This window comes from Theileria orientalis, chromosome 1, assembly GCF_000740895.1.
Source record: "Theileria orientalis strain Shintoku DNA, chromosome 1, complete genome".
Lineage (NCBI taxonomy): Eukaryota > Apicomplexa > Aconoidasida > Piroplasmida > Theileriidae > Theileria > Theileria orientalis.
The window spans coordinates 1,605,781-1,619,938 of record NC_025260.1 but is presented as its reverse complement, the minus strand read 5'-3'; the positions used below and the strand labels follow the sequence as shown (position 1 = coordinate 1,619,938).

At 32.3% G+C, this 14,158-nt stretch overlaps 5 protein-coding genes across 5 annotated transcripts; 1 reads left to right on the top strand and 4 right to left on the bottom strand.

The window, feature by feature from the left end:
- Window positions 1–529: 529 nt before the first annotated feature.
- TOT_010000659 (conserved hypothetical protein) lies at window positions 530–2,095 on the bottom strand (the record flags this gene model as incomplete). The annotated part of the gene is made up of 1 exon (XM_009691205.1): window positions 530–2,095. The coding sequence occupies one exon, from the start codon at window positions 2,093–2,095 to the stop codon at window positions 530–532; it is 1,566 nt and encodes a 521-aa protein (XP_009689500.1).
- Window positions 2,096–3,038: 943 nt separating this feature from the next.
- Window positions 3,039–4,658, bottom strand: TOT_010000658 (conserved hypothetical protein; the record flags this gene model as incomplete). The annotated part of the gene is made up of 1 exon (XM_009691204.1): window positions 3,039–4,658. One exon carries the CDS (start codon window positions 4,656–4,658, stop codon window positions 3,039–3,041), a length of 1,620 nt encoding a protein of 539 aa, XP_009689499.1.
- Window positions 4,659–5,628: 970 nt separating this feature from the next.
- On the bottom strand, window positions 5,629–8,181 carry TOT_010000657 (hypothetical protein; the record flags this gene model as incomplete). The annotated part of the gene is made up of 3 exons (XM_009691203.1): window positions 5,629–7,332; window positions 7,547–7,652; window positions 8,093–8,181. 3 exons carry the CDS (start codon window positions 8,179–8,181, stop codon window positions 5,629–5,631), a joined length of 1,899 nt encoding a protein of 632 aa, XP_009689498.1.
- A 129-nt stretch (window positions 8,182–8,310) lies between these two features.
- On the bottom strand, window positions 8,311–9,223 carry TOT_010001284 (Plasmodium falciparum CPW-WPC repeat containing protein; the record flags this gene model as incomplete). Its single annotated transcript, XM_009691202.1, has 7 exons — window positions 8,311–8,364; window positions 8,485–8,570; window positions 8,599–8,611; window positions 8,717–8,755; window positions 8,789–8,880; window positions 8,946–9,040; window positions 9,096–9,223. 7 exons carry the CDS (start codon window positions 9,221–9,223, stop codon window positions 8,311–8,313), a joined length of 507 nt encoding a protein of 168 aa, XP_009689497.1.
- Window positions 9,224–9,753: 530 nt separating this feature from the next.
- Window positions 9,754–13,488, top strand: TOT_010000655 (ribosomal protein L15; the record flags this gene model as incomplete). Its single annotated transcript, XM_009691201.1, has 10 exons — window positions 9,754–9,973; window positions 10,017–10,126; window positions 10,239–11,100; window positions 11,167–11,359; window positions 11,937–12,150; window positions 12,302–12,471; window positions 12,545–12,695; window positions 12,892–13,059; window positions 13,156–13,291; window positions 13,418–13,488. 10 exons carry the CDS (start codon window positions 9,754–9,756, stop codon window positions 13,486–13,488), a joined length of 2,295 nt encoding a protein of 764 aa, XP_009689496.1.
- Window positions 13,489–14,158: the final 670 nt, after the last annotated feature.

Genomic DNA, 14,158 nt, shown 5'->3' with positions numbered 1-14,158 from the left:
TTTCAAATCGGCATTGTAGAATCTGATACTAAGTGTGTCTTAATAGTATTGATGCCACATATAATCATATGAAAGTTGATGAAACCACAACAAATACATCAATTATATAACATTTATAAATTCAAATTGTTATGTTCGTTTATGTTTAATCATTAAATGACTAAACTCGTTAAATAATATTTAGGTGCTCTTGACTGACACCGGTGTTTTCATATGGTTTGATTGTCAAATATTTTTAATAGCAACATGGATATTAACTCTACTTTGATTTATTGTTTGGATAGGCTGTTTTTAGGTTATTATGAAATAACTTAATAGATATGATGGATGTTATTTGAGTATGTACAAGGCTATTATAAATAAACATGGCTAACACATATGTTATAAAACTCCATTGGATTAAAGGTGAGTGATATTTTACAGGTGTTGAATACTGTTTTGGTACATTTGACAATATTTTACAGGTGTTTACAGTATAGTACAGTGAAATATGGTACACAAGTGAGAGTAAACAACCTGATTGTGTAAACTATGTCAAGAGTTTGATGGTTGTGTTGTACCAATAGATACCATAACCAACAACCAAAGCCACTAGTAAGAGAAACCCTCCTACACTACATCCTATGATCAACCACCAATTGGGAGGTTGAGTTGTTGGTCCTGGTGTTTCCAAATCTGGTCTTTTCGGCGTCGTCGCCTCTTTTATGTCTGGAGGTTCAGGTTCTTTACCAATTAATATCTCATATGCCATTGTCCGATATAAAAATAAATCGCTTATACATTTTCCATATTGTTCTATTTTTTTTACCTTTTCTTCTAACTTATCCTGTTGAAACTTTGTCCATTCTTCAAACCCGTACTTATTTGCAAAGTGGTATGCTTTCATGTCACTTAGCGGTTGACCATTTTTATAAAATACGATTAAAAATGGCTCTGTATCATCATCCTTTGCATCCTTAGGTCTCAGATAGTACACATCAACATTCTGTGATATGGCATCCGATAGATCAGATGTAACAAGTTTTTTTTGTTCTCTTTTAAATAAGGTGACCGACTTCTTAGAGCTTTCATACTTGTGTGTGTATTTTATGCAAGCTTTATTTGTTTCATCTGTCTTAACATCTTGAACCCCCTTGTATGTTTTCTTCCCGTCAAGAATGACAGTGTTGACATCTTCGGTTTGATCCTTTATTTTTTCCAACTCATTTACAAGTGAATTATCGTCAGTGTACGTAACTTGTTCTTCAGACCACCAATAACCGTCATTATCTCGTCTCTTAAAATATGTGGTTTTACATGAGTTAATTAACTGCAAAAGTAATACCCTATTTTCAACGTCTTTATCCTCGTACTTTTCCTGTTTCATAATTTCTTCAGCAAAGTATACCATGATTCCATCAAAAAAGTGGTCTTTAACAGATGTTAAATAATAAGGATCAATTTGATTTTTTATGGTATTTTGAGGTTTAGGTTTATTGGATTCTAAGGAAAATAAACTTTCACTGCCTAGGACCGAAACGTTGCCTTTTGGTATAAAAATAAATCTACAGATTAAATTACCTCCTAATTCCTGTCTTTCACCTTCAATATCAGTTTTGGCCTCCCCTATTGTAAATTGAATTGTTCTTTTTAATGACAGTTTTCTGAATTCTTTACCCAAAAAATCCTTATTCAAATTGTCTCTAAAAGAATAACGGGCTATATTTGAAGAATAGTCCCACCTAGCGTTTTGCAATTCGCCTAGTAAACAATTATAAGTTAGGTTACCTTTTAAAGCAAATGAAATAACAAGAGGGACATTTGGTGCTAAAACTGAGTAATAGGTACGCACTTCTTGAATAACTTCATTGTCGTTTCTAGGATGATAATAGCCAAATACACGTTTACCTTTATTCTTATCGTTCGTACCATCGTATAATAAAACGTTATAATCTAAGGGTTTACCCTCAGTAAATGTTATAGTATGAGTAACCTCCTCAAAGTCGCTACATCCTTGAAAGTTTTTAGTTCTTGATTCAACTTTATAAAGAGTACGATCATAATATTTCCATCTCTCAGTATAATAAACATTAAGATCAGAGTAACCTCCTCCCATCTTGTTATGTCAATATTACAAAATAGATGTTGCGATAAATAAAATAAATTCAGAAGTGTGATAATAATTAGTTTAATAAAATGTGAATTATAATTAAACATGGTTAAATCAATGAATGAAGAGTTAAATCATATTATACATAAAAGCTACAAAGATATTTTACATTAAAAACAGTATAATCCTTAAAGATTCCACAAATATTATAATACATATTGTCTATTTAATCACGAATAGGTGATTAAAAGACCATTATAACATAATAATACAAATCTAGAGGTAGTCGAACCAGTATTACACTGGCGACAACAAAAACACTCATAAAACCATCATGAATGAGTGTATATATACTATTTTTACACAAATATCAATATTACAATATATAAAAAGTCGATTCAACCATGAAAAAGTTCATGGTTTCAAATCGGCATTGTAGAATCTGATACTAAGTGTGTCTTAATAGTATTGATGCCACATATAATCATATGAAAGTTGATGAAACCACAACAAATACATCAATTATATAACATTTATAAATTCAAATTGTTATGTTCGTTTATGTTTAATCATTAAATGACTAAACTCGTTAAATAATATTTAGGTGCTCTTGACTGACACCGGTGTTTTCATATGGTTTGATTGTCAAATATTTTTAATAGCAACATGGATATTAACTCTACTTTGATTTATTGTTTGGATAGGCTGTTTTTAGGTTATTATGAAATAACTTAATAGATATGATGGATGTTATTTGAGTATGTACAAGGCTATTATAAATAAACATGGCTAACACATATGTTATAAAACTGCATTGGATTAGAGGTGAGTGATATTTTACAGGTGTTGAATACTGTTTTGGTACATTTGACAATATTTTACAGGTGTTTACAGTATAGTACAGTGAAATATGGTACACAAGTGAGAGTAAACAACCTGATTGTGTAAACTATGTCAAGAGTTTGATGGTTGTGTTGTACCAATAGATACAATAACCAACAACCAAAGCCACTAGTAAGAGAAACCCTCCTACACTACATCCTATGATCAACCACCAATTGGGAGGTTGAGTTGTTGGTCCTGGTGTTTCCAAATCTGGTCTTTTCGGCGTCGTCGCCTCTTTTATGTCTGGAGGTTTAGGTTCTTCACTAATCAAAATTTGATGAGCCATCAGCCGAACTAATCTTAAATCCTTTACGCAATTTAATTGATTTTCGATTTTGTTTAATTTTTCGTCTAGTTTTTTTTTCAATTCTTCCGGCTTTTCATTGTTAAATATTTTCCAATCGTCAAATTTATCTGTATTGTTAAAGTAGTATGCTTTCTTGTTTTTTTCTTTTTCTTGACCATTTGTTATCAACACAATTAAAAAGGGCTGCTCGTCCTCTTTACCACTAGCTTTCAAATAGTACACTTCTACATTTTTTGATTTGCCATATGAATCAGTTGCTGAACCGATGGTTATAGTTTTCCTCCCAAACATGAAATTATGATCCTTATCTGTTGTAAATTCGTGTGTATATTTCATGTAAGCTTGTTTACTTTCGCCATTTTTAACAATAACACCAGTGTATGACACCTTAACATCAAGAATAATAGTACTTTTATCATTTTTATTAACTTCAGCTTTTAGTTGCTTCAATTTAGGTCCCAAAGATGTATTATCAGTGTAATCTTCTGATTCCTCAGCCCACCAACAACCATCTTTATCCTTTCTCTTAAGGCATATGTCTTTATTACGCAAATCAATAAACTCCAAGTATAACGCCATATGTTTATCACTATTATCTTTATTGTCTATAGGTTGACCATTATCCTTGGCAAAGTATACTATAATTCCATCAAAAAAGCGCCCTTTAACAGAAGTTAGACTGTAAGGATCAATTTTATTTTTTTTCTCGTTAGAAGGAATATCTTTACAACCACTTTTAACTTCAGAAGGTATATTATCATCAGCAAATTTATTGTCAGAACTAAATAAACAATTACTATTCAAAACAGATTCGCGGCCTTTTGGTGTGTAAATAATTCTGTACGATTCATCGTCTATTTTTTGTTTATATGACGTGACATCTTTAGTTTCCTTAGATCCATCATCAAATTCTATTGTTTTATTCAAATTCAACTTCCTATATTGTTTCTTCAACTTGGTTACCAGATCATCATTAAAAGTATGTTCAGTAATGTATGAAGCCCAATTCCATCTGGCATATTTTAAATCGTCATATATACAATTATATTTTTGGCTGTTTGTAACAAAAGAAATGACTAATGGCTTGTCTGGTGCTAAAACAGAATAGTATACTTCAACTTTATTGGCAACTTGATGTGTTCTAGGGGAACAATAACCAAAGATGTAATAACCATTATAAACCGTTTCTTTACTGTCATATATGTAAATGTCGTAATAGGAACTATCACCTTTATATTCGATTGTGTAAGTTACAACTTCGAAGTCTATAGATCCGTTAACAACGGTTTTCTTAGGTTTAACCTTGCATCCTGATTCGTCATATTCCTTATCCTTAGAATTTAAATATATGTAGAGATACGATTGACGAGCTCCCATGTTTACATATCAAGATTGATGCGATAAAACTAATTTACTGACATTTAGAATTGCGATAAAACTTAGGTACCAAAATTATAATTGCGATAAAACTAATTTTAAAATACAATATTTTTTATAGTCGTTAAACGACTCAAAACAAGTCAGTTAACTCATAGTATACATTAAATCTATAGACATTATATATTACATTAAAAACAGTATAATCCTTAAAGATTCCACAAATATTATAATACATATTGTCTATTTAATCACGAATAGGTGATTAAAAGACCATTATAACATAATAATACAAATCTAGAGGTAGTCGAACCAGTATTACACTGGCGACAACAAAAACACTCATAAAACCATCATGAATGAGTGTATATATACTATTTTTACACAAATATCAATATTACAATATATAAAAAGTCGATTCAACCATGAAAAAGTTCATGGTTTCAAATCGGCATTGTAGAATCTGATACTAAGTGTGTCTTAATAGTATTGATGCCACATATAATCATATGAAAGTTGATGAAACCACAACAAATACATCAATTATATAACATTTATAAATTCAAATTGTTATGTTCGTTTATGTTTAATCATTAAATGACTAAACTCGTTAAATAATATTTAGGTGCTCTTGACTGACACCGGTGTTTTCATATGGTTTGATTGTCAAATATTTTTAATAGCAACATGGATATTAACTCTACTTTGATTTATTGTTTGGATAGGCTGTTTTTAGGTTATTATGAAATAACTTAATGGATATGATGGATGTTATTTGAGTATGTACAAGGCTATTATAAATAAACATGGCTAACACATATGTTATAAAACTGCATTGGATTAGAGGTGAGTGATATGTTACAGTTGTTGAATACTGTTTTGGTACATTTGACAATATTTTACAGGTGTTTACAGTATAGTACAGTGAAATATGGTACACAAGTGAGAGTAAACAACCTGATTGTGTAAACTATGTCAAGAGTTTGATGGTTGTGTTGTACCAATAGATACCATAACCAGCTGCTGAAGAAATTACAAATACTCCTCCTGCTGTACTACAACCTGCTATCAATGGAATAGGTAGAGTTTTTTCTTTTGGCGGTGGTTTAAATGTATCTGGTCTATTTGGAGTTTTTTCTTCTTTTGGTTTCTGTGGTGGAGGATCTTTACCAGTTAATATCTCATAAGCGTACCATTGTAGTAATGATAAATTATGAATACACTTTCCATACTTTGATATTTTGTCCAATTTGTCCTGTAATTTGTTGAAATCAGTAAATTCTTTCCATTCTTTGAATGAGGCTTTATGTTTAAAGTAGTATGCTTTCTTCTTATTTTCTGGTTGACCATTCTGATCCAATACGATTAAAAATGGTTTTTTATCTTCTTTTCCACCAGCTTTAAGAAAGTATACTTCAACATTTTGTGATTTTATCGTGCTTGATTGGATTGCTGAGATACCTGGATCTTTTCTATCATATATGATATTAGGATTCTTAGCACCTTTAAACTTGTATGTGTATTGTTTGTATACTACAATATCCTTTGGATCAACACTTTCAACCCCCAAGTACCTTTCTTTCTTATCAAGAATGACAGTGTTCACCTCATTTTGGGCTTGCTCTTTTATTTCCTTCAGTTTTTTTAACAAAGTATCGTCATCCTTGTAATCAACTTTCTCTTTAGACCACCAATAACCTTCTTTATCCTTTCTCTTTATGTGTATTTTGGAATTACAGGAATCTACAAACTCCACAAGCAATGCCATACACTTATTGTCTTCTTCGTTTTCACAAGACGATTGTGGAGGCCTGTCACTTGTTCTAACAAAGTAAACCATAATTCCATCAAAAAAGTGCCCATTAACTGAATTAAGATAATATGGGTCAATGGCATTTTTGTGTTTAAATTCGAAATTGTATTGTATACTATATTGTGTTTTTGTTTGACTCATACAATTTTCCTTCTTTGATGAATTCTTACAAACGTGGTTTAAAATGCCTGAACAGTGTGATTTTATGTCATCAGAAGTATCAGAAAGTTTGGGGACTTGTTTATCAAAGTCGATGGCAAATAATAATTGATTTCCTTGAAGTGACTTTTTACCTTTAGGGATAAAAATAAATCTGAAGTTCTTATCTTTTATTTCCTGCCTAATGCCGAAAATATCAACGTTGTCCGTCCCAATTGTAAATCCAATTTTTTTGTTCCGAGTCATCGTCCTTAGTTCAGCTAGCAAATGGGATTTGTCACATTCCTTACCAAAGGAATAACTGGTTATGTTATAAGCTCGATCCCATCCGGCCTCTTTCAATTTACCGAAATAACAGTTGTATATGTTACCTGGGCATTTAAATGAAACAACCAGAGGGACATTAGGTTCTAAAACAAAATAATAAATTTTTAACTCTTCAACAACTTGATTAATATCTCTAGGATAATAATAACCGAATACACGGTTGCCCTTGTTAATTGTATTACCATCATATAATAAAACGTTGTAATTTAATTTATCTTCTTCCTTAGTAAATGTTATAGTATGTGTAAATACAACAAAATTACTGCATCCAGGAAAGTTTTCTTTCTTAACTGTTATATTATATCCATTTTCGGAATATTTGTCAGTGTTCTTGGCGTGAAATAAAACATTAAGATCAGAGTAACCTCCTCCCATCTTATGTCATTTTTACTGACTCGATATTGCGATAAATACACTAAATTTATGGTTGCGATAATATCTCATATATTCAAAATATAAGGTATAATTAAACATGGTTATATTGATCAAAAAAGCTGCTTAAATCTCATTTGTTAAAGCTCATAGACAAACAATATAATACAGAAACAAATAAATCCAAATTTTTAGGATTCTACAAATACTATAATACAGCTGGTCTAACTGATAGTGAATTAGCAATAAAAATACCAGCAAACGTGAGTATTACAAACATAGAGGTAGTCGAACCAGCACGCGGCTGGCGACAACACAAACTGCTATAAATACATCATAAATTTATAAAATGTACCACTAAAATACAAAAAATAATATTAAAATTAATAGAAAATTAATTAAAATAAAAAAATAATATTCTGAGCTAGTACGAGTAGCAGATTCTATGGTCTATGGATATATAAATACACATCATATTTGATGTGTTTAAAGAAAATGCTCCAGCCTTTTGAAATGTCCTGCTATTTTTAATGAATGTTACACATGTTTTTATAGTTTTCCTGGAACTTATTAAAACTGTCAATCAGTGTATACCCTCACTCCCCCATGATCACTCTAGTTTTATAACAAACTATCTTTTAATTGACACTATTTTACTTATTCACGAGCCCGTTTGCTATTAATATATGGTTATATTTCCTTGAATTGATGAAGTAAATCTATCTAGAAAATAATAGCTCATTTACTTCTTCTACAACTTTACTTGTGTTTCATTCCTTTATTAGCCCCTTCTCCCATATATGAACCAGATAACAGTTGTTTATTTGAATAGTCTGGATTCTTAAACGGCATATTAATTCATAAGCAAAATTTTATCTCTATAACCTATAATTGTTGATTTAAAGTTGATGTTGTCCATCCGGTTTCCCTTGTTCCTCATATCCCTTATAATATTCAATAGATAACTATAAATTGTAAAAATTATTTTCCAGCTTTACAAGGATATTTTACATTACAAACTACTTCAAATTGCTCCTAAAACAAATTTTTTATTTTAAGTAAAACTGATAAATGGTATAACTTTTTTTTAAAAAAAAAACAATAAAAATCATGTAACTATTTTATAAAATAGACCCTATTTATGTTTATTATTACCTTCATTTTCTGATTAAAAAAAGATAAATTTGTTATAGAATGGCATGGTCCATTGTAGCTCTTGGGTGCTTCGCAGTTACCTCCCACTGAACGTTAATAAGATATATTAAATACCCAGTTTCCAGTCCTATAGTTTTGTTATAAGTTGTTGTAGTTAGATATTTTATACACGATATATATGTTTGTGTGATATGCTATTTATAATGATAGTAATAGCTATGATGGATGATACCTTAGGGAACTTGGAATAATAGTCCTTTTGACATGAATCCTAATAAAGGGCATACGTATTGTATAAAAATACCTTACACGTGAAATGAATGTCGCACTTCATTCCCCAGAGTATCTTCTGACTCATTTCCATGGACTCCAAGCTGACTGGTCCACTGCAGTTTCCTACCATTTGTTAAAGCTCATCATTTAATTATGGATTAGTAACGGGAGTTAGCATAGTAAAATACCCTTATAGGAGGATGACGGAGTACATGTATTGTTGCTGCTTAGCCAGTTCTTTGGGCATCTTCCCAGGTCCCTTTCACACACCTCCAAACAAGGCCTGAGGAAAAGTGTATTCTTTTCTAATGATGGATAACGAATAATTGTTATCATACCAGGTTATCCCGCACTTCTTCTCCAATATTCCTTTGTCCAGTCTGTTATTCGCAGAGATTATCTCAGAAGAGCAAGGGCCGAAATAAGAAATTGGAGCCTTACAAACTCCAGCATCCCACCCACTCAGGGTCCAGCCTATTCTTTAATTAATTGATAAATATAGTGATAAATAACATATGTTTTGACAGTGTATATTATAATAGTGGGTAACTGGTGGCTAATAAAAACCTTCGGGGCACTCGTTTCTGAAAATCATTTAGTAAATACAAACATACGTGTAGTCCTTCAAGCACTCACATTTTCCAAAATTAGGAAATGCAAATATAATTATAGATAAAATATAAATAATTGTAAACATTTTAACAGATTCATAAGAAAAATAATGGTAATTTATATGGCCAAAAAGGTGTCTAAACAAAATGACCATATTGGAACATTTAAACGGGCGCCATTGCCCCTTTTACTAATCAACATTAAATATTAGGACGTTTTAAGTGATTAAAAATGAAATGTGTAAGTATTCTGAGCTTCAATAAAAAACAACACCATATGACTGGGTAGGGCGCCAATGTTTGGTAAAGTATATAATAGTGAAATGTAAAAGAGGAGATTTTAATATATCAGATAAAAGGAATTGTGTTTGTAATATATACATATATGGAATATCAGAATTTGGACCTTCTAGTCTCTACTATAAAGGAGCGGGGTTTCAAGGCAGTATGTATTCAATCTACCAATACAAACGCGTCGATATCGGTCTGCAACTACTTGCAAGATGTTTTTAAATCAGATTCCACAGTTAAATTTTATATTCTTGGCGATATATTGACCGGGAGCTGCTGTTTGGATGTTGTGGCAACAAAGCGCTTCCAGACAGGTATTTTGACTATATAATTGAAAAATTAATAAACATATCGTAGATTGTCTGGTGTATGTCGGAGATGGGTGCTATTTTGAGTTAGATGTGCCAAACTATGTATTTTATTTGTATTCTAAGCTGCCATTGCAGTTGGAACCAATAGCTGAGAAGGTGAGGATTTAATTGTAGTTATTTCTTGTATCAGCATATGTGTGTGTGTTACTGTTTGCAGTTATACATAGCTACTTTTACTAAATTCGGTTTCTCTATATTGGTTTTGCAGATAAGTGGGCTGTGTAGTTCTCTCGAATTTGATTCAGTTTTGTACATTTACTCATCATCAGTACATCATATTGTAAATGAAGTTTCAAGCATCTTCAGGAAGAACAGAAGAAGGTTCTACGTAGCTAATGTGGGAGAAAGTAAGTCTGATTCTGATGACAGTGGTACTGGCACCGTGATGGTGTGTAACAGAGTAGTATATGAGCATACAACCGATTGCTCCAGTCCGGACAAGGTTACAGTGACCAACGGTAAGAAGATAGAGGGAAATAAGCTGTTGGTGTTATACTTGAGTGAATCAGAAGATGAAGCGATGGCTAAGTTAATTGGGTTAAGCGTGTGTTATACACACTTTTACCAGATCATAGTTGGTAAAAAGGGTGAATGGGTTAATGATTCGGATAACAATCATGTTAATGGTACGATTAATGGAATGAATTTTGGAAACTGTCAGATGTTGGATAGATGTAACCTCTGTAACAAATATACAATGAAAAGATACTCAATGGTGGAAAAGGCACAGCAAGCAACAAACTTTGGAATAATAGCAGTGGCAAAATCGTTCAAAGGAGGGATCAGGCTAAGGCAGCAGCTTCAGAAGCTGTTGACGCAAAAAGGTAAGGCGTACTGGCTGTTCTCAGTGAATCACCTGACGGAGGCGAAGCTGCTCAACTTCCCAAAAGTAGAAGTGTGGATACTGCTGAGCTGCAATTTGACGCCGCTGTCGCTGCCCAGAGAGTTGGAGAAGATGCTGATGTACCCATATGAGCTGCTGGTGGCACTGGGCGTGTTGGAATGGGGGACCTACACGTTCAGATATGACCATCTGGCGGAGGCGATAGACAAATATTTAGAAAACTGGCGTGGGCAAGACGACCCGGAAAGGTTGGATGACGTTGATGTAGTTGAAAGCAGTGGAAGCGAAAGAGAGAAAGCGGAAAGTGAAAAGTCTGAAGAGGCAGCCAGTCAGCAGTTAAGTAGGCTGAAGAACATGGAATTGAGGGAGAAGTTTGAAACGCTCTATGAAAAGATATCGTCAAATGACGACAGGACGTTCAAGGGAGTCGATCCGGATTTTTATGGAAATATTAGAGTCATAAAGGGCTCAAGGGGGACTGCATCGTCGTACGAGCACGAAGTGAATTATAAATGAAAATTTTAGCTCAAATGAGGTTTAAATCGTGTATAATATTGTGATTTATAACTGTTTGTGGCACGAATATGGTAAACTGTAGAGTAATAGGGTATTGGTGTGTGGTGTGCAAATGTTGAACATAACAACACAAAATAAAAACAATTGCATATATATTGAGTAGATTCTAACATATATGCTACCATGGTGTAAATAAAATTGGGTTAACAGATGGAATCTCTGATAATCTGTATATTAAATTGATTAATTAGTAGTGTTTTAACCACTTTGAGTTGTTTATACAAGTTTTGTATATATATAAATGATTTATAAAAATTTAAGTAATATAATTACATCCAGGAGTCATTTAATGTGCTATATATCGAATAATATGGCCAAAAGACCTTTGGCCAATCAAATTATTCCCGGTGTGTTGGACGCTAAGTTGAGTGGAAATAAATCCAGGAATTTCAGATTATTTAGCACAAATACAGTTAAAAACAGTTGGACAATAAGTGATAACACACATGTGACTCCTGATGCATCTGATAGAATTTATGTTAGCAGTAAAGTGAAGAAAGCGGTAAACGTGGGAAATGAAGACTTAAATTTGATGAAAATTAGAAAGGATGTAAAGCTTGTAGATGGGAAACTGAGAGGAGTTCACTTTGAGGAACAACATAAATCTGAAAATAAATTTGTGCCACACCCATTTAATAGGAGGTTTGCCTTTTCTAAAAGGCCGTTATTCCCGATTGAGCCAAGAAATTTACGCATTTATGTTAGTTTCTACAGCAATTTCAATATTAATAGATAGGTAGTTGTACTTTAATCGAGTGTGTAATGTGTAGAAATAGTTATATAGTAGTTATTCTGAAGTATACTAGTAGCTAATAGTTATAGGTGGTTAGTCATTTAATAATGGGTTTTAGGGGCTTTTGAGGCATAAAAAAAGAGGTATCGGTAAAAAGTCTAACGCTAGGGGAATAAGAAAGAAAAACGACAAAAATAGAGGAAGGAAGCCAAATAGTAGAACGTTTGAAGGAGGACAGAGTCCACTCTACACAAGGCTCCCTAAATACCCGGAGGCTATCCTTTCGAAGTAGATTATATATATGTGTTACTGTTTAACTAGTTTACATTTGCGATAGGTGAGATTAATGATAACTCTTTAGATTTGATAAAAAATATGACCAGCTGAACCTGTGTAAATTACGGTACTTCATCGAACGAGGTAGGCTCGACGTTAGGTTTCCAATAACACAGCGGCATTTGCACGACTCGAAGTGCGTCAAGGTTAAAAATGGAGTACATCTGTTCAACGTGGTAAGTAAAGTAACAACAGATTTCAACAGTATGCTTATATATGGCCTCCAGATTTGTAAAAATATATATACAACTCAGTGTGTGTTTATTTTTATGTACCTTTAACAGTAGTTTACATATTGTATATATGTACGCACAAATTAGTTATTGTTGTGGCTGTTGTTTTTAACTTGTGAGCTCATCAACAACTTTATAGAACAATTATCCCTTCCCTTACAAGATCGACATTGTGGTAGCCAGTTGCGACCAGTCAAGTGTCGATGTTATTAAAAAGGTCGGCGGAACAGTGTCAATAATTCACTATGATAAAATAGCACTGAGAGCCCACATTAAACCGTATAAATATGAAATACTTCCGAAAACAGTAAGTTTTTAATACTAGGTACTAAATAATTTGTAAATTAACGAATGATTCCAGTTGTAATTATTTTTATAAATGTGTAAAAAAAATTTATGATAGGCGCGCCCTGATATTAAGAGAGTTTACGAGTTAGAAAAGCTAAGGTTAATGGGATGCAATGTTATATACATTAAGCCCCTGTGGCTGATAAAAGAGGAGGAAAGGCTGATGCAAGAGTTCAAGGAGCTTTATCAACGTAATTTTTAGCTATTTAACTAGAAATTCATGTCCATAATTTCTAAATTATAACCATTTTATTTATTTACTATAAATATGGGATTTTGATGACTTTTATTTGTTAATATTCGATAATACTGTGTAGATAATGGGGACGAGAACTTCGATGAACTGATTTTGAAGTACAGGAAGCAGTTATTGCAAGAGCAAGTTTAAATTTTAATTCAATTTATTTGTTAAATAAATAAGCTTATAGCGATAGTAATAAATGCACCAGCCTATTAATTATTACTCAACTGCTTACATGATTTTATATATGTACCTTAATATAACAATATGCTATAAATCATATAATTATATACAATGTGGAATTTTACAAACGTAAAATTGCATATAAGTATACAGGTATATGCACATGTGTTAAGCTAAATATCAGTATATATGTGTTGTTGAGATTGTGTAAAATGTCCTTTAACACACCTCAAACTACCTGTGGTCATGTCTTCAACTGGATTCTATTACTCATTAACCTTCAAATGTTGTTCCATTGACTTCAAGTCAGTTGATTGTTGTACTTGACTGTATTTGATCACAAAATAGCTGTCTTATTATACATTATATTAACCTATAGTACCTGATTATCACGTATATGTATCCGTATTTATCAGTACTTGTGTGTTGTGTGAACATTAGGTATACCATCGATATCAGTGGTAGTTGACGTGTGTATTCATCATTAACTGTTGACTCAAATGTGTATGTGTAATATCAATTATTCATCATGAATAACGTAATCTTATTGTACCATTTATGTGTAGAATCACTGATATATCAATTGTAGATAGAATCATAACACCATATTACAAAATCAACAATTAGAGTACTG